The following is a 23,326-nucleotide window of genomic DNA, read 5'->3' on the forward strand; positions in this document are numbered from 1 at the left end:
TACTCCTTGGTTCCAACTCACTGTTAAGATTTTCAGGTTTACTTGATTTCTCTCGGGGTATTTAGTCTCTCTCTTCAGCACCAGATGGCAGTGTAAATTGAGAAAACAGTTAACATCCTAAGTATTTCCTATAGAAAGGTTTCATAAGAGAAACTGATTAATGCTTACAGTCCTTAGCTACTGAAACTTTTGTGCTTTTTCATGTCAGTTTTTTATTTTCAGGGGAGAGAAGAAGAATGGTAATAGGGCATCTTTGTAAAAGTGTGTGTTGGGGATTGCAGTGGTTAATGTCTGGCCTGAGAAGCAAATATTCTTGATTAATAATATTTTGGGTGGAAGTTGGAATGTAGAAGATGGCCCCTCTTGGAGACCTGGGTTAAACCTCAGTGTCTGAGGAGGTGGAAGGCACTAGAAGGTCTTTGGTATGTGGCATCTCACAAGGTTCTATCTCTTCTACCAAGTTAACTTACTGTTCCTTTTGTTTCCTGCTTCTTTTCAATAGAGATCAAAAGGCATTCTTCTTGGTGTGGTTGGCACAGATGTGCCAGTGAAAGAACTTCTGAAAACCATCCCGAAATACAAGGTAATGTATCACGTTATAATCAACGCACAAAATGTCCTAGATTATATCATAACCTATTGCATTGGTTTCCTACTCTCTTAACAAGTTATCACAAAGTGAGCAGCTTAAAGCAACAGGAATTCTTTCTCTGACAATTCAGGGGGCCAGAGTTGGAAATCAAGGTGCACCGTTATTGGTCCCTTCTGGAGACTCTGAATGAGAATCTGATCCATGCCTTTCTCCTTTGTGTTCCTTGTGCAAGCGTTGCTTCCATCTCTGTCTTTATCTTCACATAGCCTTCTTCCTTATGTGTATCCTCTATGTCTGTCCACATTTCCCTCTTCTTATAAGGACAACAGTCATAGGACTGAGAGCCCACTTGAACCCAGCATGAGCTCATGTTCATTTGCTTATATCTGCAAGGACCCTATTTCCAAATATGGCCATATTCCCAGGTTCTGAATAGATATGACCTTTGGAGGGAGGGATGCTATTCAACTCAGTTTGCTTCCACACTGATTGAGCGAACAAGAAGTAAAGAGATTCCTCTAGTCTCATTCTAGGGTAGTAGTAGTAGTAGTAGTAATAATAGAATAGTAACTGGGCAGATGTGAGTAGGATTTGGGGGCCTGTTGGGTTTTGTGAGTCTACTTAAGTCCTGGTGTGGCACTACAATATAATGTGCTGGACTGCAAGGCCAGTTTGACCACAGGGCAGGTTCAAACCCACCAGCCACCCCTTAGAAACCCTATATAGGGTTGTTATGAGTTGAAACTGGGAACTTAACAACTGAAGTCATTATAAGTCTATGCATGTCTACACAACTAAAAACCTTTGATGGTCTTCTAAGTCAATCTCTCAAATCACCCCAATCTGAGGGCTATCTAAAATCTTACTGCTACTTAACCCACCAAGGTTTCTAAAATTGGAACAAAGTTGACAGAGGCAAGAAGGGAAACCTACTTCATCTAAACCTACATAACAAATGCTGGAAACTGTAGGCTGCTAGAGATTGAAAACCAAGGGTAGGTTTAGGAAAAGGCTGTATGGCTCCTAATGACACAGATATATGGGTTCTGGTGCGGCACTATAGGAGAAGCCCTGGAGTGCTAACCACAGAGTTGGTGGTTCAAGCCCACCAGTCAATCTTCAGAAACCTTATCCAGGATCACTATGAGTTGGAACCAACTTGATAGTACTTAGCAACAACAAAAGATAGAGAACTTTACTTTCACTGAAATTCCCGATCTAGGTGTTCTGATGCGTTGGTTCAATGCTTAAGGAAGGGCCTACCATCTTTAGGTTTATAGATGGACCATAGAAGATAATAAGCTGAGAGAATGTCTCCGAATAACACTGAAGCTCCTTATTTCACAGGAGAATATATAGAAACGCAAACACAGAGGACTATTTAATATGCCCATTCAGTCCATCAGTATGGAATTGGTGATGATTCCACTGTGGGTTAATTTCCTCTCCCAGGCCATCTACTAAGGTCTTTATGGCATCATTCCACTTAATAATAGGTTGTTGTTGTTGTTGTTAGGTGCCATTGAGTCGGTACTGACCCATACCGAACTTATGCACAGCAGAATGAAACACTGCCCGATCCTGGGCCAACCTCACTACTATTGCCATGCTTGAGTCCATCGATGCTGCCACTTGGCCAATCAATCTCATTGGGAGTCTTCCTCTTTTTCTCTGACCGTCCATCTTACCAAACACGATGTCCTTCTCCAGCGACTGGTCCCTCCTGACAATATGTGCAAAGTATGAGAGACGAAGTTTGGCCATCCTGCCCTCTAAGGAGCACTTTGGCTGCACTTCTTACAAAATGGATCTGTTAGTTCTTTTGGCAGCCCATGGCACTTTCAATATTCTCCTCCACCGCCATAACTCAAAGGCATCACTTCTTCTATGGTCTTCCTTATTCAGTGTCCACCTTTTGTGTGCATGTGAGGTTATTGAAAATACCATGGCTTGGGTCAGGTGCACCTTAGTCCTCAAGCTGACATCTTTGCTCTTCAACACTTAAAAAAAAGTCTTGTAAAGCAGATTAGCCTAATGCAATATGTCATTTGATTTCTTGAATGCTGTTTCCGTGAGTGTTGATAGTTGATCCAAGAAAAATTAAGTCCTTGACAACTGCAATCATTTCTTGTTTGATAAGAATGTTGTTTATTGGTCCAGTGGTGAGGATTTTTGTTTTCTTGACATTGAGATGCAACCCATATCAAAGGCTGTGCTCTTTGATCTTCATCAGAAAGTGTTTTAAGTCCTCTTCACTTTCAGCAAGCAAGGTTGTATCATCAGCATACCACAGGTTGTTAATGAGTCCTCCTCCGATCCTGATGCCTCGTTTTTCTTCAAAGAACCCAGCTTCTTGGATTATTTGCTCTGCATACAGATTGAATATGTACGGTGAAAGAATACAACCTTGTCGCACACCTGTCTTAATTTTAAACTATTCAGTGTTCCCATGTTCTGTTTGAACAACTGCCTGTTGGTCCAGGTACAGATTCCTCGTGAGCACAATTAAGTGTTCCGGAATACTCATACTTCACAAAGTTGTGCATAGCTTGTCATGATCCACACAATCGAAAGCCTTTACATAGTCAATAAAGCATAGGTAAACATCTTTCTGGTATTCTCTGCTTTCAGCCAAGATCCATCGGACATCAGCAATGATGTCCACGGCCTCTCCTGAATCTGGCTTGAACATCTGGAAGTTCTCTGTCAATGCATGATTGTAGCCATTTCTGTATCACCTTTAGTAAAACTTTACTTGCATGGGATAGCAAAGAGAGCGTCCAATGATTTCCACATTCCATTGCGTCTCCTTTCTTTGGAATGGGCACAAATATGGATCTCATGCAGTCAGCCAGATAGTTGTCTTCCAAATTTCTTGGCAGAGATGAATGAGTGCCTCTTATGCCACCTCACTTTCTTGAAAGATTTCAATTTTTATTCCATCAATTCCTGATGCCTTGTTCTTTGCCAATTCCTTCAATGCACTTTGGACTTCCTCCTTCAGTATCATTGGCTCTTGATCATATGCTACCTATTGAAATGGCTGAACATGAACCATTTCCTTTTGGTACAGTGACACTGTGTATTCCTGCCATCTTCTCTTGATGTTTTCTGCATATTCAATAATTTGCCCAGAGAATCTTTCAATAACGGAAGTTGAGGCTTGAATTTTTCTTTAGTTCCCCCAGCTTGAGAAATGCTGAGCGTGCTCTACCTTTTTGGTCTTCTGATTCCAGATCTTTGCACATTTTGTTTTAATATTTGGCTTTATCTTCTCAAGCTGATATTTGAAATCTGTTCAGCTCTTGGACCTCCTCATTTCTTCCATTTGCTTTAGCATCTCTACACTGGAGAGCAAGTTTCAGTGTCTCTTCTGACATCCATTTTGACTTTTTCTTTTTTTCTTGTCTTCTCAATGACTTTTTGCTTTCTTCATGTATGATGTTCTTGATGTCATCCCACAACTCTCTGGTCTTCGGTCTTTAGTGTTTAATGTATCAAATCTCTTCTTCAGATAATCTCTAAATTCAGGTGGAATATATTCAAGGTAATAGTTTGGCTCTCCTGGACTTGTTTTCATTTTCTTCAGCTTCAGTTTGAATTTGCATATGCATAATTGATAGTCTGTTCCACTGTCTGTCCCTGGCCTTGTTTTCACTGATGATATGGAGCTTTTCCATTGTCTCTTCAGCAGATGTGTCAATTAAATTTCTGTGTATTCCATCTGGTGAGGTCCATGTGTATAGTTGTCTCTTATGCTGTCTAAAGAAGGTATTTGAAATGAACAAATCATTGGTTTTGCAGAATTCTATCTTGCATTGTCCAGCATCATTTCTATCACCAAGGCCATATTTTCCAACTACTGGACCTTCCTCTTTGCATTCCAATCACCAGTAATGAGCAATACATCTTGAATGCATGTTTAATTGATTTCAGATTGAAGAAGTTGGCAGAATTCTTCTATTTCATCCTCACTGGTTTAGTGATTGGTGCGTAAATTTGCATAATAGTGGTATTAACTGGTCTTCCCTGTAGGTGCATGGATATTATCCTATCACAGACAGCATTGTACCTCATGACACTATTATAATAGTTAGACACCATTACTAATCCTGTTTTACAGTCAAAGAAACTGAGGCACAGAGAGTCCAACATCTTGCCATGTCATACAGCCTGCAAGTGGGAGAGTCATGATTTGAATGTCTATAACCTCAGTGCCATTAAAAACAATAAGTATGATGACAACAGTAATAGAAGTTGTCAGTGTAACAATAGCATCAGTTAATGATTATTGATGGGGGCAGTGGCAGTATTTCAGTGATAGAACTCTCACCTGCCATATGTGAAGCCTGGCTTCCATTCCACTGGTGGCTTGTGTGTTACTGTGAGGCTGAACATGCTTCAGTAGAGCTTCCAGTCTTAAGATGGACTTCGAAGAAAAGCCTTGTAGTCTACTTCTGAAAATCAGCCAGTGTAAACTCTATGGATCACAACTGTCCAAACTGCAATGAATCATGGAGCTTGATGATACGCAGCAGACAGTGTTTCATTCTGTTGTGAGTGAGGTCACCATGAGTCAGGGGCCAACTTGAGGGCAGCTAACAACAACAACAACATCTTACTGTGTGCCCAGTGTGGCACAAAGCACTTTACACATGTAATTCCCACTGAGTCTTTATCCTGCTCCCATGACACGTATACTATTCTTGACCACATTTTTGGTTGAGGATACTTAAAATAACTTTCTCAGTGTCACTTAGCTAGTAAGAGATGGAGAAAGCAAAGTGTAACAAGAGAATAGAGGGACATTAGCTGCAGAGCATCAGGATTTGGAGCACACACAGCTCTGTTTTATGCTTTCCCAAAGGTCAGGCTAGGAACAACAGATGCAGGTATGACAGAAAGTTGCAGGTATGGCAGAAGCTAATCTTAGTTGCCCCATCTTTGGTTCCCACAAAGAACCTTAGGAAGAGGTGTGTGCATCAGTCAGGTAAGCCAGGCTGGACAGACATGCGTGGTCCTAGAGAGGAGCGCTCCCAGGAACAGTGTGTAGATCTTACCTTTCTCTCCTGATTAACACCTTGTAAAGATGAGTCAGCTCTTGGCTCTTGGGGATTTCCCAGAAGATAGAATTCATTCTTTTCCCTCCATTTCATAGATTTTCCCACAAGCAATCAGACTTCCTGCAATTTTTATTAAGGATTCCAGACACCCTCACCAATAATTTCCAGACACCACAGCTTCTGTTACCATAACAAGCCATTTTATAATTGGGTTCACTTCATTAGCCCAGAATCTCTCTACTTGGAAGGGAAGCAGTTCTTTCCCCAGGCTGTTGGACCTCTCTGGTTCCTGGTCTCCAGGAGAGCTGCTTCAGAATGAAGGCCCCTTTGGCAGGCCCCAAGTCTTGGAAGAACTTGTGTCTGATCTGTTCTTTATTACTCCACAGGACTGCACTTTAGAGTGGACAGGAAAACTGGTGCAATTTCGAATGAAACAAGAGTTAGGGATTTCATCAGTATATTGATTTTTGGCCAAAAAGAAATGTTGGACCTTGTCACAGTATACACTTTTGACTCTATGAGAGATTCATCCACAGAATGTTTTCTGAGATGTATTCAGAGTCTCTTGTCTTATATCTACATTGTTGTTGTTGTTGTTAAATGCCGTCAAGTCAGTTTCCACGCATAGCAACCCTGTATAGGGTTATCTCTGTATGCCACCAACCAACCAACAAAACATTCTGTTGTCTATTCTCCTGGTGAGGAATTCAGCCAGACTATTTAAGTGTTAAGAAGCCTTTTCCAGAGACAAAGAGTTGAGAAGGACTGATTATGGATGGGACTACTATTCCAAATCACGTTCTACTTTTGGGTGCATTTTAAATATTTACTTTAGTTCCAACTTTAAAGATGGACTATACTCTATTTGGGTAAAATGATTTATATCTAAAATTCACATAAACTTTAGCTGAGTACCTGACACTAGCCAGCCATTGTACAAGGGCCTGTGGGAATCACAGGTGGGTGAAATGGCCTCATTCCACACTTTGTCATTGGTATGTGCTGCCGTGATGGTTTCAACTCATAACAACTATGCATAGAGTGTCCGAGAGTGGCTGCTGGCTTTGAACTATCAACTTTGTTGTTACCAGCACAGTGCTGACCCTATAGCACCACACCAGAGCTCTCTTTCCATACATAGTTACTGCCTGAAGTCTAGAACAAGACAGAGAAAGGAAACAGAACTGACTAGCTTGCTAGGGAGGGCGTCAGGAATGTAAGTGCAACATTTTCATGCACTAGGGTGAAGTTTGTAATGTTATTGTACTCAGGGGTTATGGAAGCACATGGCACAGAAGGAAGGAAGCAAAAAAGTAGGTCAGGAGAGACTTTTTATAGGAAATGATCCTGAGGTTGAGCCAAGAGGGTGGGTAAGGGTTAACTAGTAATTGTTGTTAAGAGCTGTGGAGTTGGTTCTGGCTCATAGCGAACCTGAATAGGGTTTCCATGGAGCAGTTGGTGGGTTTGAACTGCCAACCTTGTGATTCGAAGTCCAGTGCTGATCCTATGGCACCATACCAGAAGTCCAAGGTTAGCTAAGAGGGGGATGAAAAGGAGGAGTGTCCTAGGCAGTTAGCAATGTGTGAATAAAGATCTGGGTGGAAGAGAAAACAGCAGGTAAGTTACTGTTGCTGCTGTATACCCTGAGAGGCTGTGAGTAGAGAGAGACCGAACTGGGGACTTAGATCAGGACCAGACTCTAGGGAGCCGGATGGTCAGGCCCATGGACTCTGTCTTGCAAGCAAAAGTCATCCTCGTGGAAATGTATTCAATCAGGATAGAGATGGTAGGTGGAGAGACGGTTGAATTTGAGTAATTGCTGGCAGAAGATTTATGGTTGCTGTTTGTTTTTCCGTGCCGTTGAGTAGGTTCCAACTCATAGCGACCCTGTATAGGGTTTCCAAGGAGCAGCTAGGAAGATTTAGCAAGATTTAATGATTACTTGGAGTCTTGGTATGGTGATGTGGGCTAATGTGCTGGACTACAAAGTTAGTTTGAACCACAAGGTCTGCAGTTCAAGCTCACTACCTGCTCCTTGAAAACTCTACTCTACAGGGTTGCTATGAGTTGGAACTGACTTGACAGTACATGACAACAGCAACAATGATTAATTGGGAGTCCTGGTGTGGTGCTATAGGATAAACACTGTAGCACAAGGTCATTTGAGTCGCAAGGTGGGCAGCTCAAGTTCACCAGCTGCTCCTCGAAAACCCTATACGGGCTTGCAGTGAGTTGGAACCAACTCAATAGTACTTAACAACAACAGCAAAGTGATTACTTAGATTGAGAGGTTGAAGATGGAAAAGAGAAAGGAGTCTGAGACTGATACACAGGCCTCCAGCCTTGGAGTGTAGGTGGGGGTTAGTTCTAACTACTGAAAGAGAAGAGGTGGAAGGTCAGGTTAAAAGAGATGAGCCCTGTGTTGGATTGGGTCTGTTTTAGAGGCATGAACAGATGAAGAGGTGGAGATGGATATTTGGATCTGCCATTGAAGGAAACGGCCAAAGTTGGAGCACAAATCTGGTGATTAGTAATGTCTGGGTGGTTCTGAAGCACATTGGGGCAGAGGAGACTTACAGCAGACTAGGATGTTGGGGGAAGCAGGAAATAAGTATTGCATTTTCATATGTTAAGGTGAAAGTAGTAATGGACATGTGTTAATCTAAGTTGTCCCTTCTCTGGTTCCCATAAGAGCCTTGGGGGAAAGTGTGCATATCAATTAGGGACCTAAGAAGAGGTGAAAGACCACTACGGTGAGGTCTGGAAACTGAGGGAATAGACAACCTCAAGGAGGAAGAAGCACTTGGTTGATGATGAAGCCAGAAATATCAAGAGAGAATGCCCCATCAGTTTTGGTAATTAGGAGGCACTGGTAGAAATAGAAAAGGCTACTTTTGTGACATCTTAAATGTTCAGAGACAGAGTCCAGTAAGCTGGGTTATGAAAGAGCAACAAGGGAACAAGGGCAGCTAGATACTGACCAGAGGACACTGGGCTGGAGAGATGAGCTCAGCTTCGGCATTACAGGAGAAGCAGTGATTAGCTTAACTTTGTAGGCTCTGTGCCAATTTCCATTTCTTTGATATTTTTCCTGCTTCCTCCTTTTGCTCTTCCTCCTCTTGTGTAGTCCATCTCAGCTACTCCTCCACAGTTTTTAATCTTATGGTGTGAGCTCTGCTTTCATCAAGCTTGTATTCTGTGGGGAAATAAACATTAGATAATTGAATGCCGTAACTCATGACTTGATTCATTATGATGAAACTGACAGATAATTGATTATTACAATTTTGATTAGCACTGTAAAAGAAAATAACAAGCCCTATGCTTTTCTTTTATAGCTTATACAATGAGTCCTTACCTTCTTTTAAGTGTTACTTCTCATCAGTAAAGCAAGAAAGGAAGTAATGTGCATGATAATGACATTGATTATCTTGTTGCTATTGTTGTTAAGTGCCATTGAGTCAGTTCCAACTCATAGCAACCCTGTATAGGGTTTCTGAGGAGCAACTGGTGGGTTTGAACTGTCAACCTTGTGGTTTGCAGTCCAGTGCTGATCCGACAGCACCACACTACATTTGTTATTGTTAAGTGTCATTGAATTGGTTCCGACTCAAAGAGGCCCTACGTACAACAGAATGAAACACTGTCCAGTGCTGTGCCAACCTCACAATTGCTGTTACGTATTGTCGAGCCCATTGTTGCTGCTACTGTGTCAATCCATCTTGTTGGGGTCTCCTTCTTTTCCCCTGTCCCTCCACTTTACTAAGCATGATGTTCTTCAGGGACTGGAATATGAGAAGATGAAGTCTAGCCTTCTAGGTTTCTAAGGAACATTCTGGTTGTACTTCTTCCAGCACAGATTTGTCTATTCTTCTAGCAGTCCATGGTACCTTTAATATTCTCCCCCAACACCATAACTCAAATGTATAAATTCTTCTAGGGTCTTCCTTATTCATTGTCCAACTTTCACATACATATGTTGGGTCATGGGCTCTATAATCACAAGTTGACATCTTTGCTCTTGAACACATTAGCTCACCATAAAACATAATTTCTTTGATCTAATTTTGAGTTTGAATTTAAAATCAAATGTCAATGTTGCCTTTAATGGTAAAAGTTAAAGTCCTCAAGAGTCCTTTTTGACCCCTCCAGTCTGTATTATTCATAAAATTTTCACAGGTTAATCCCTGAAAAGTTGACTACTTGTTCCTTCTCCTTAGTCTGTTCTTCGTTTGGAAGCACTGCAGAAACCTGTCCACCATAGATACCCTGCTGGTATTTGAAATACCAGTGGTCTACCTGCCAGCCTCGCAGAAACATGCCTGCCACCACAGGACAACAAACTGACACACACAAACCTTCACAACTGAACCATAAAAAACATCTTGATAAATGGAGAAAAGATTAAAGTTATCAATGATTTCATTTTACTTGGATCCAACATCAGTACTCATGAAAACAGCAGACAAGAAACTAAACAATGTATCACACTGGGCAAACCTGTTGCAGAAGACCCCTATAAAGTGTTAAACAGCAAATATAATATATCACTTTGGGGAATAAGGTACACCTGACCCAAACCATGGTATTTTTGATTGCCTCATATGCATGTGAAAGCTGGACAGTGAATATGGATGACCAAAGAAGAATTGATGTGTTTGAATTTTGGAGTCAGTGAAAATACTGAAAATACTATGGACTGCCAGAAGAGCACACAAATCCGACTCAGAAGAGGTACAGACAGAATGTCTCTTGGTAATGAGGATGGTGAGATTTCATCTCATGTACTTTGGCCAGTTAATTAGGAGCGAACAACCCTTGGAGCAGGGCATCATGCTTGATCAAATAGAAGGTCAACAAAGAAGAGGACTAGCCTCAAGGAGATGGCTGGATGCAGTGACTGCAACAATGAGCTTAAATACAACAAGGCTTGTGAGGACGGCAGAGGACCAGGCAGGGTTTTATGGCTGTGAGTCGGGATCAAGTCAGTGGCTCCTAAAACAACAACAGTCTGTAGTTAACCAATGTTGTTGTTGTTGTTAGGTGGTGTTGAATCACTTTCAACTCATAGTAACCCTATGCACAACAGAACTAAACATGCCCCCCATGCTGTGCATCATCCTCACAACTATTACTAAGTTTGATTTTAATTTTGCTGCTTCTGTGTCAATTCATCTCATAGGAGGTCTTCTTCTTTTCCACTGACCCTTTGTTTTACCAAACCAGATGTCCTTCTCCAGGGACTGGTCCTTCCTGATAGTATGATAAACTGGGAAGAAGGACATGTTGATACCCTTCTTAAAACAAAACAAAACTGGCCAGTGAAAACCTTATGGATAGTGTTAAATTGGGACTTAAACATTGTAATTAATGCAGTGTTGACCGTGGCAAACATTTTTCCAAGAGATAAGATGAAAGAGATGATCTGTATTCCAAAGGACAGGAAATCTTTAGTTTGTTTTTCAAGTAGAATTGTATTAAGACTTGCTTTACCAGGTAACCCCTTGTCTAAAACTTACAAATTTGCTTTACGTAATGCAAGGGACACTTTTAATCACCAGTGTTAAATTCTCTGAAGGTACTTTGACATCACCTTGACATTAAGCTAACAAGCAGACAGGGTCACTCACCCCCGGTTTGTAGACTGTTGTCTGGATCATTTAATAGTATCATATTCATAAATGCGAGCGACAGAGAACTTTAAAGAAAACTCACAGACAGTGAAGTGAAGACTCAGAGCTAGGAAATAATAACTGTTGGAAAGAAACGGAAGGTTTTTACTTCTTTTCCTTTCACTGCTCTGGCAAGAGTGGGTTGCATTTTCTTCAGAGAGAAATCAGTAAGGGTTTTATGCCAGAGGCTATTTTAATACATGAATGATTTGTAGGTAAATTTATTGTAGCCAATGGGTGCAGTCAACTGTGTAATAGAAATATTGTCAAAAAGCTGGGATTATTATTTAAATAAGTGCAGTGTTAAATTTGATTACATACTTTTTAAAGCTAATAAAACATTTCATTGCTCTCAAACTATTTCCCATAGTCCCATTTAGTCAGAAGACATAAATTAAGTGAGACTCTGCATAGAAAATGACCCAGGCTTGTGCGGATGGAAGCATGTGTGGAGGAGCTTGGCAGCCGCTCGATATAAAAAACGAAAGGATATGAAAGGGGTTGGCAGGCTCCTCTATAGTATGGTGGGGACACTTTCACCCTTGAAAATTTATGGAAAGTGACAGCCTCAGACAGCCCCATGAGTGTGGAGTTGTAGGAAGCCTTCATGCAAATCGGCATGAGACCCATTCTTTCATATACCAGGAAGAGAGAAGACACCCAACTTGATAAAAACTCTGTTTATTTATGGGACATAGGATCTTTCCAGAAATATTAGCCACTTTGTTGTTTAAGGGAAAAAAAAAAAAAGGGAAATTGTTTTTATTTAAATAAATCAAAATAAGGGACTTGGATGCCAGCATGGGGATATGACATTTTAAATTGTGCTATTTGCTGAACTTATCCTGTGACAGGTCTTCATTTCCACCAAATGTCAAGGATCAGCGCCTTGCATTCATTTTAATGAAATATTGTGCTGATAAGGGTTATGAATGCCAAGTTTAAGCTGTAAATTACTAAATGCCGGCCTGCTTTATGCTTTGTGAATCCACCAGGGAGCAAGCTAATGAAGGTTTCTTTCTTGCTTCCTCTTACAGTTAGGGATTCATGGTTATGCCTTTGCAATCACGAATAATGGATATATCCTGACGCATCCAGAACTCAGGCCGCTGGTAAGAAAAATGCTTTCTTTTTACTGTGCTTTCCCTTCTACGATTTTAAAAGATTTCCTTCAGTTAGACAATAATGCCGCTTAGCTGCAATTTCCACTGTGAAGGCTGAGTTTATAGTGTTGTCTAGAAAAGTTAGCTGTAATCATTGATAGGTAGTATTTTGACATGTAACATGTAAATAACAGGATATATGTAAGTTTACAGGTAGTATTTTGACATATAATATGCACATATGTAGGAGACATATTGCTATTGTACTTTTACGTAGTAACACATTTAGTTATGTGTACATTGATTTACTTATTTTACATATGCCAATGCATGTCATATACATATACATATACATACATACATACATACCCTTTTTGTTGTTGGTAAGTGCCAACATAGCATCCCTCTATAGTGTTTCTGAGGAGCGGCTGATGAATTTGAACTGCCGACTTTGCAGTTCAAACTGACTTTGAGGTCCAGTGCATTATATACACCAGTATATACATAGGGTCCAGCTAACTGCAAGGTCAGTGGTTCACACCCACCAAGCTGTTCCTTGGAAACCCTACTCAGAGTCGCTGTGAGTTGGAACCAACCCCATATTGTTGCTGACTTAATGGCACTTAACAGCAACAACGTATATGTATAATTCTGGTATGGCGCTCACTTTAGGATAAGTGCTGAACTGATAACTGTAAGGCTGATGGTTCAGACCTACCAAATGCTGCTTGGAAGCCCTGTGCAAGGTTGCTGTGAGTCGAAACTGACACCATGGCACTTAAGAAAAGAGCAACAAAATGTATGTTCTTTTGTTAAGTGCTGTGGAGTCAATTCCAACTCATGGCAACCCTGTATAGGGTTTTCGAGGAGCAGCTGGTGAGTTTGAACCACTGACCTTGTGGTACAAACCATCCTTGTGTTTCATTGCTGATCCAGAAATCCTGGTGTGGCACTGGACTTTGAACCGCAAGGTCAATAGTTCAAACCCACCAGCTAGTCATCAGAAACCCTATACAATGTCACTGTGAGTTGAAATGGACTTGATGGCACTTAACAGTTATTTGTGGTAATATATAGATATATAATTACATATATTTTAGCAGTCTATATTTTATATATATGTATGTATGTAGCTATATATGTATGTGTATGTATGTTGTTGTTGTTAAGTGCCGTCAAGTCGGTTCTGACCCATAGCGACCCTGTACAGGGTTTCTGAGGCTGTAAATCTTTACGGGAGCAGAACGCCTCATCTTTCTCCTGCAGAGCGGCTGGTAGTTTCAAACTGCTGGCCTTAAGGTTCGCAGCCCGATTCATAACCTTAAGTGTATGTGTGTGTATATATATATATATATATATATATATATATATATATATATATATATAGAGAGAGAGAGAGAGAGAGAGAGAGAGAGAGCTCTGGTAGCGTAGTGGTTACGAATCGGGCTGTGAACCCCAAGGTCAGCAATTCGAAACTACCAGCTGTTTCGTGGGAGAAAGATGAGGCTTTCTGCTCCCATAAATATTTACAGCCTCAGAAACCCTGTTCAGGGTTGCTAAGAGTCGGAACCGACTCCACGGCACATAACAACAACAAATATATATATATATAAAACAAAATATATAACAATTATTATCTCTATATATCTAACAAGTACCCACAAGGCACTGTTGTTGATCACGAGCATTTAAGGGTTAATCCCATTGTAATGAATTTTTAGGGATTTGGGGTCTGATTTATTGTATCAAATGTGACTGGCAATACATGGGACTTGGGTTGGAGCAGGAGAGTCCATTTGTTATATAAAGGTATTCAACACATTTCTGTTGAATTGAAATGTTGGAGATTTTCTTCATCTCTGGTACAAGTGACACCCAGTAGTATTGTTTGGTGACCTGGTATGAAACACACTATCTTTAGCTCAGCATCACTTTCATTCTCTCTGAAATGAGTGGAGTGGAGCCAAATGCAGGACAGCAGATGCTATCATTGTCCACCCTAATTCCCAGTAGCAGTCACCTAGAGTAATGTAGTGAGGAGAATTCCGGGGCGTGATCAGGCTCATCTATAGAAGAGCCTCATTTATGGACAGTGTCCGTGGTGGACTCAGGAGAGGTATTGTCATTAAGTATACCATACACTTGCCATCTCTGGAATAGTTGGGATATGGACAACTCTTTGTGTGTGTGTTGCTTAAAAGAAGATATAAAAATACAAAGAGTAATAAAGTGGACACTGCTTTTTAAGTCCGAAAACTGTGACTCATTTTCCATTGCAATCCCCACACACATGTACTTACACACACACATCCACTCCAAATGCCATTTCCACTTTCATCAAAAGTAGAAAAGAGCAGCAGTGCTTGGGATGCAAATTTATTGGTGAGACATTGTGGGGAGCAGTTTGCTTCTCGCTGACATCATTGTTTAGAAACAGTCCATATGAGTGCTCCATCACCATCCAGCTTTGTTCTAATCACCCTGGTTTTAATGGAGGCGTGGCCACCTCCTGTGGGTCCCATATGCATACTTTAAGAAGAGACTTGTGGTCCTATTTTAATTTCAACCATTTTTTAAATCTGAAAATGAATGCGTTCACTGACTAACCAATTCTAAATGTAACTCAGTTAGAATTATTGAAAAGTCTGAGTGAAAAAGCCACTGACAGCAACACGCTTAGCACATTACCCATGCTTAGCATATGTCCGTCGGGGACGGTAGAAATCTGTGTGTTGTATGGCTGAGTGTGGGCTTCTAGTACTTCTGTTTTTCCAAATTCAAATGGAACAGAATCAATAAAATAATCAAACCTGGATCTTCTGCTAGTGAATGAATTAACTTCCTAATGGTTTTTAAAGGAAGAATGAAATGGAACCAGATGTCAGAAGTCACCAAGGTATCTTCCTTCTCTGTAACAATAGAAATGATCAACTCCCAACTGCACAATCTCCTCGCCATGTCTTTCTGGTCTTTTTATCTTCTAGCCATGCTGAAAATGATCTGTTTGCAGATAGTACATCTGAAGCACTTTCCAGAGCTGGGCCCACCGAGAGGCAGCTGCAAGGTTCTTAGGAAAGTCGACATCTCGTGAAAGTTCACATACTCATAGATACGAGCCATTTTTATTCTTCTCACCATTGAAGCACTGTGCTGAATGACGTCACTAAAAGTGGTGTAGCCAAAGTGAGGTTACCATTAACAGGGTGGCATGTGAAAAATGACCCACCAATCACTTGTTCAAACCTAAACCAGATTTTGCAATTGATAAATGATAAGAACATAAGGAATGATCAGGGCAATGGACCTTCTCTTTCATTCATCTGTCTCTGACACTGAGATCATCAGAGAAAGTCTGGGTTAATGCCATCCATTGATGATTATGTCAGCTAACCCAGCCGAATTGTTCAATAAATATGTGTTCGCTCTCTCTTGAGTTTTTCCCCCACTGTATCCTGGGCAAAGGCAGTGATGAATTAGAGACACTCAACTTCAGCATCATGCAGGTTTCCTTTGACTCCTTGTGTTACCACATAGCAACTTTGTGACTGTGGATGAGCTGTCAGAACCACAGTATTTGTATTATAAGTTTTGGATTGTATTTTGTATTGAAGTAAATGACAGGATGCTAGAAAGAGACAGGTACAACAAACAGGCTCCCAGCCATACACAGAGTGACCATGGTTATGCGAGCATCTTGCTTGTATTCTGTTGGCTCTCTTGACATGGGTTCAGCTTCTATAAAGTTTGGGAGGACATGGATTGCTTAGAGGGAATCTGAAGAATACTTTATGGTAATTCAGTTGGTTCAGACTATTCTAGTAAACATTGGCAATGGGGTCAGATACACACATAGACACAAGCATACAGACAGTCTCTGGTATTATACAGTTTGGCATAATTGCCAATCTTCTCTCAAATGGGTCTATGTAACCTCATTTCAAGCCTGTGTGTGCATATGTATATGCATATGTATGCATGATTAGGTGTGTATGTCTGCCTCTCAGATACACACACACACATCCTCAGTTTTCTTCTGGATTCTCTAGGACTCTTGGCCAATTCTCATCTAGCAGACAGGTAGACAACAAGTATACTATGAGATTCTTGGGAGTCTTATAATATGTATTGGCCACAGTTATTTAAACAACAAAAACAGCAATAAGACAAAATGAGAAGCAATGGTCACTGAAGAATGATAGTAAAGGGTCAGCTTGCATGGGATGGAATACTCCTGGTTCTTACATGCACACGTTATCTGTTCACCTCTTTTTCTGATTTGCTCCTCCTTTGCTTTAGCCATCAGTTTTTTCAGTATGTAGTAGGAACTCAGTAGAATAGATGAAAAAACCTCCCCAGCTGCTGTTTTCATTTTCACTTATTTGGGAATGTTTCAGAGGACATAACTTATGAGCGTCTTCTGGAAACCCTATGTCGGTACCAGGCATCGAAGCATCTGACCAAACTTCTCAAGAACAGCTAGGAACAGCCACTGCAAGCAGCTTTCCCAGCTAACCTAGACAGGAAATGCTCATTCAGACCCAACTCACCTTCTCGCAAGCCCAGCCATATCATTGTATCTTTATTATAAATGGATGCTCCCATTGGTTGGATAAAGGCTTCCAGATTTGCAAGCATTGAGTGTGGGATTGTGGTCAGTGTAGGACAATAGAGCAGCCTCACTTAAAACAACTCACTTCTCTTTCCCTGGTCATTAAGGCCTCTCCAGCCTCTGCAGCCAGAGGAAAAGAAGTAGGTTTCTCTGAAGCATAATGCCAATATTTTTCTAATTTGTACAATAGAGTCCTTCTCCAAAACTTAATGTTCGGCTTGATTTTATCAGGTGTTTTCTTTAATCTTGTATGGTTTGGGTGTGAATCATGAAGTGTCTCCCAAAATAGCTCAGATGTAGAAGCCTTACTCAGCAAACTCACTTTGGTAGAATTGGGTCAACTGCCAAAGTAATACTTTTTTGTTGATAACTGGGCTTTCCTTAGCCGTCTTCCAAGGGTTTCTCAACCACTCCATCTTTGCCTCTAGCTTTTGACTTCCTGATAGATTAACCAGTGTTGATTCAACAAACATTTGTCTGTTGCCAGGTGTACAGTGATCCCATGTTAGGCTGATGTGGCTATCTGCAAGATAATCAGAGGTCTGTTTCCAGTGGGCTGAGTACCTATTCTCTGGGTGGCGAATGGCACAGCAGTGCAGCAAGAGGAATTAAAGTTAGACTTTGAGGACTTCTATTTGAGTAAAGTTAGTTGTTGAATCAGCTTATATTCTTCATGAGTCTACAGTAAAACTGTGTTCAATAGGGTTTCCACTGACTGCTTTTCTGGAACTAGACCCTTTGAGAAATTCTATACATACGATTGATTTTTCATGTTCTTTATCACTATTTAAAATTCCGGCTGTAAATATTTCAGGACAAGGCATAGTTATTGTCTAGATATAAATTTACTTTTCTGTCTCTTTGTGAGCTTTATGCAATTATCTTAAAATGTGGAACCCTGAATACATCTCTTGTTTTATTTTTGTTCCCTTGGGCACTAGCAGAGATGGGACTGGGAAGATGCCACCTTCATCCTGATCTGTCCTTTGGTGGAGATTTTGGTAGTTCATCTACTTCTCTGGTAAAGTAGATAGAGTGCCTACCTTGCTTTTCTTCCTCAAAGAGGCCTGGGACTTGGATCTGTTCACACACAGGAGAACGTAAATGACGTTCCCTTCCAGCAGTCTTAGAGTCCCACCAAGGAGCCTTGGGGAGACCAAGTAGAAGATGCACGTCTACAAAGCCCCCATTGAAATATTGAAATCTGCCAGTAACCATTTGCTCTGTGTCTGCAAGTACAGTAGATATGAAAGGATGTGGGGAGTACTTATTCCAAATGAATATTTTTTAGTCCACTCATCTGTCAGTTTGTTGTACTATGGTGGCTCTTGAGTAGCTGTAATTCTGAAAACTGTGCCACTGGTATTTTAAATACCAGCAGGCTCACCCATGCTGGACAGGTTTCAGATGAGCTTCCAGACAAAGACAGACTACTAAGAAGAAGGAGTGCTGAACCGCTTTCAATATTTAGTCACTGAAAACCTTAGGAATAGCAGAGAAACACTGTCAGATATAGTGCCAGAAAATGAGCCCCTCAGGTTGGAAGGCACTCAAAATGCGACTGGGGAAGAGCTACCTCCTCAAAGTAGAGTTGACCGTGATAATGCAAATGGAGTAAAGCCCATGGGAGAAAAGCCCGCGAGACCTTCATTTGCTGGTGGGACACAACTCAAAATGAAGAGAAACAGCTGTAAATATCCATTAATAATCAGAACATGGAATGTATGAAGTATGAATCTGGGAAAATTGGAAATTGTCAAAAAAGAAATGGAACGCATAAACATTGATATCATAGGCGTTAGTAAGCTGAAATGGACTGGTATTGGCCATTTTGAATCTGACAACTACATGGTTTACCATGCCGAAAATGACAATTTGAAGAGGAATGGTGTTGCATTCATTGTCAAAAAGAACATATCCAGAACAGTCATGAGGTATAATGCTATCTGTGATAGGATACTATCCAGGCACCTACAGGGAAGCCCAGTTAATACCACTATTATTCAAATGTATGCACCAACACTAAAGCCAGTGAGGATGAAATAGAAGAATTCTACTAACTTCTTCAATCTGAAATTGATCAAACATGCAATCAAGATGTATTGATCATTACTGGTGATGGGAATGCAAAGGTTGGGAGAAAAGAGGAAGGATCAGTAGTTGTTAAATATGGCCTTGGTGATAGAAATGATGCTGAAGAACGCATGACAGAATTCTGCAAAATCAATAATTTGTTCATTTCAAATACCTTCTTTAGACAGCATAAAAGACAACTATACACATGGACCTCACCAGATGGAATGCATAGAAATCAAATTGACTACATCTGCAGAAAGAGACAATGGAAAAGCTCCATATCATCAGTGAAAACAAGGCCAGGGGCAGACTGTGGAACAGACCATCAATTACTCAGATGCAAATTCAAACTAAAGCTCAAGAAAATGAAAACAAGTCCATGAGAGCCAAAATATGACCTTGAATATATCCCATCTGAATTTAGAGATCATCTGAAGAACAGATTTCATACATTAAACACGAAAGACCAAAGTCCAGAAGAGTTGTGGGATGACATCAAGAGCATCATACATGAAGAAAGCAAAAAGTCATTAAGAAAACAAGAAAGAAGGAAACAGTCTAAATAGATGTCAGAAAAGACACTAAAACTTGCTCTCCAGCATAGAGATGCTAAAACAAATGGAAGTAATGAGGAGGTCCAAGAGCTGAACAGATAATTTCAAAGATCAGCTTGAGAGGATAAAGCCAAATACTACAACAAAATGTACAAAGATCTGGAATCAGACGACCAAAAAGGAAGAACACGCTCAGCATTTCTCAAGCTGGGGGAACTGAGGAAAAAATTCAAGCCTCAACTTCTGTTATTGAAAGATTATCTGGGCAAATTATTGAATGATGCAGAAAGCATCAAGAGAAGATGGCAGGAATACACAGAGTCACTGTACCAAAAGGAAATGGTTCATGTTCAACCATTTCAAGAGGTAGCATATGATCAAGAGCCAATGATTCTGAAGGAGGAAGTGCAAGGTGCATTGAAGGAATTGGCAAAGAACAAGGCACCAGGAATTGATGGAATAAAAATTGAAATCTTTCAAGAAAGTGAGGCGGCACAGGAGGCACTCACTCATCTCTGCCAAGAAATTCGGAAGACAACTATCTGGCCGACTGATTGGAAGAGATCCGTATTTGTGCCCATTCCTAAGAGAGGTGACCCAATGTAATGTGTAAATCATCGGACAATCTCTTTGATATCCCATGCAAGTAAAGTTTAGCTAAAGGTAATACAGAAACAGCTACAATCATGCATTGACAGAGTATTTCCAGATGTTCAAGCCAGATTCTGGAGAGGCCATTGAACGAGGGTTATCATTGCTGATGTCCGATGGATCTTGGCTGAAAGCAGAGAATATCAGAAAGATGTTTACCTGTGCTTTATTGACTACGCAAAGGCTTTTGATTGTGTGGATAATAACAAGCTATCTGGAACACTTAATTGTTCTCATGAGGAATCTGTACCTGGACCAAGAGGCAGTTGTTCAAACAGAACATGGGAACACTGAATGGTTTAAAATTAAGAAAGGTGTGCGACAAGATTATATTCTTTCACTATACTTATTCTACTTGTATGCTGAGCAAATAATACGAGAAGCTGGGTTCTATGAAGAAAAATGTGGCATCAGGATTGGAGGAAGACTCATTAACAACCTGAGATATGCGTATGATACAACCTTGCTTGCTAAAGTGAAGAGGACTTAAAACATTTACTGATGAAGATCAAAGAGCACAGCCTTTGGTATGGATTACATCTCAATGTAAAGAAAACAAAAATCCTCACCACTGGACCAACAAACAACATTGTTATCAATGGAGAAAAGATTGAAGTTGTCAAGGATTTCATTCTTCTTGGATCAACTATCAATACTCATGGAAGCAGCAGTCAAGAAATCAGACGATGTATTGCATTAGGCAAATCTGCTGCACAAGACCTTTTTAAAGTGTTGAAGAGCAAAGATGTCAGCTTGAGGACTAAGGTATGCCTGACCCAAGCCATAGTATTTTCAATAACCTCATATGCACGCAAAAACTTGACAGCGAATAAGGAAGACCATAGAAGAATTGATGCTTTTGACTTATGGTGTTGGATGAGAATATTGAAAGTGCCAAGAGCTCCCAAAAGAACCAATAGATCAGTTTTGGAAGAAGTGCAGACATAGTGCTCATTAGAGGCCAAGATGGCCAAACTTCATCTTTCATACTTTGGACATATTGTCAGGAGGGACCAGTCACTGGAGAAGGATATCATGTTTGGTAAGGTGGAGGATCAGAGAAAGAGAGGAAGACCCCCAACGAGATGGATTGGTCAAGTGGCAGCATTGCTGGACTGAAGCATGGCAATCATAATGAGGTTGGCCCAGGATTGGGCAGTGTTTCATTCTGCTGTGCATAAGGTTACTATGAGTCAGTACTGACTCGATGGCACCTAACAACAACAACAATGGGCAGAGGTCCAGGTGTGGTGCTATAGGACAAGGAAAGCTAACAGCAAGGTCAGTGGTTCAAACCCACTAGCTACTCCTTGGAAACTCTATACAGGGTCACTGAGTTGGACAGCACTCAACTACAACAATGGGTTTCTTGGTATGGTGGGCCTGAAGGGAGTTGGCAGTGATGGAGAGACATCTGCATTGTTTTCTTTCTGTATTTACTGCATGACCACCTTGTTCTACACTTGAGCAGGCTTGTTGGAGTGGTTATAGTGATGTTGCTTACCTTAAAGACCTCCCAATGTGATACAGCAGATAAGATCTGTGTACGAGCAGACATAGATACTAGGGAAGATGCAGTATGTTGTTTCTTTATCATTTCTTGGCTTTAGTATGTTTTCTAACATGTATTGATTCTTTTTTGTGTGCCGGACTATTTTCTAAGTGTTTTATGTGTGTTAATGTTTTTAGTCATTAACTAGTTTAGCAGCCAATCTAGGTTCTAGGTGTACATGTAGTATGTGAAGTCCATGTATGTGCAGAGGAGGCTAGATGGATGTGGCTAGAAGGCCGGGTTGGGATTGGATCTGTGAGTGTCAGAATGAGCTTCTGAGTTTCTTATGAGGAAGATAAATATGTTATAGAAGAGGAGACAAGGCACCAAGGGTTAAGATGACTTCCCTAAGATCATAATGCCAGAACCAAGGACTCTAACCCAGATCTGCCTGTTGTTGCTGTCGTTAAATGTCGTGAGTCAGTTCTAACTTGTAGCTACTCTGTATAGGGTTTCCAAGCTGGTGGGTTTGAACTGACTGACAGCTTTGCAATTGGCAGTTCAGAGCTTTTCTTAAAAACCGAATGAGGACTCCTAAATGGGTAAGATGTTCAGGGCTGATGGAAGCCAAGAACAGTATTCCAAGTGCCCTCAAGCAAGTAAAACCAGGTGATGGTTGTGTGCCGTGGAGTTGGTTGCAACTCATAGCAACCCTATATAGGGTTTCCAAAGCTGTACATCTTTATAGGAGCAGAAATCCTCATCTTTCTCCTGCAGTGTGGCTGGTGGGTTAAAACTGCTGGTCTTGTGATTAGCAACCTAACTATGCCACCAGGACTGTTAGACATACTGAATTTACTATGCGTGAGGTAGTTCTTCTGGCTGTGAAGCAGACTGGTTGGAGGGAAGATGTGACTGAGAAGCCTTGTCTCTCTAGCCATGTGGGACAACTATAGTCAGATTGTAGCTGGATAACATTGGATGGCTGTAGTCAATTTGTGGAGTCCTGGTGTTGCACTGTAGAATAAACACTGGACTGAAAGATTGGTTGAAACACAAGGTCAGTGGTTCAAATTCCCCAAGCACTCCTCAGAAAACCTATACCTGATCGCAATGTGTTAGAAATGACTCAATGGCACTTACCAACAACTAACTTAACAAGTTAGACTGTAGGTGGCTAACAACTGCAGGTGAATAACACTGGATGACTGTAGTCAGGTTGCAAGAGGATAACACTGGACAACTGTAGTCAGACTGTAAGTGAATAACATTGGACAGCTGTAGTCAGGCTGCAGGTGGATATCATTGGATGGCTGTAATCGGACTGTTAGTGGATAACATTGGACAAATGTAGTTAGACTGCAGGTGGGTAACATTGGAAGGCTGTAGTCAGAATGTAGGTGGGTAACAGTGGAAGGATGTAGCCAGACTATAGGTGGATAACAGTGGAAGACTGTAGCCAGTCTAAAGGTGGATAACAGTGGAAGGCTGTAGCCAGACTATAGGTGGATAAC

At 40.9% G+C, this 23,326-nt stretch overlaps 1 protein-coding gene across 1 annotated transcript in view; it reads left to right on the forward strand.

Annotated features, from left to right (window-relative positions):
* Positions 1-23,326, forward strand: part of CACNA2D3 (calcium channel, voltage-dependent, alpha 2/delta subunit 3) — a 1,461,104-nt gene that overhangs the window by 1,101,635 nt on the left and 336,143 nt on the right. The window contains exons 16-17 of the mRNA XM_006862056.1: positions 503-583; positions 12,365-12,439. Coding sequence (XP_006862118.1) covers positions 503-583; positions 12,365-12,439 — 156 coding nt within the window. The remainder of the gene's footprint in view (positions 1-502; positions 584-12,364; positions 12,440-23,326) is intronic.

The sequence above is a fragment of the Chrysochloris asiatica genome, unplaced genomic scaffold (genome assembly GCF_000296735.1).
Source record: "Chrysochloris asiatica unplaced genomic scaffold, ChrAsi1.0 scaffold00046, whole genome shotgun sequence".
Lineage (NCBI taxonomy): Eukaryota > Metazoa > Chordata > Mammalia > Afrosoricida > Chrysochloridae > Chrysochloris > Chrysochloris asiatica.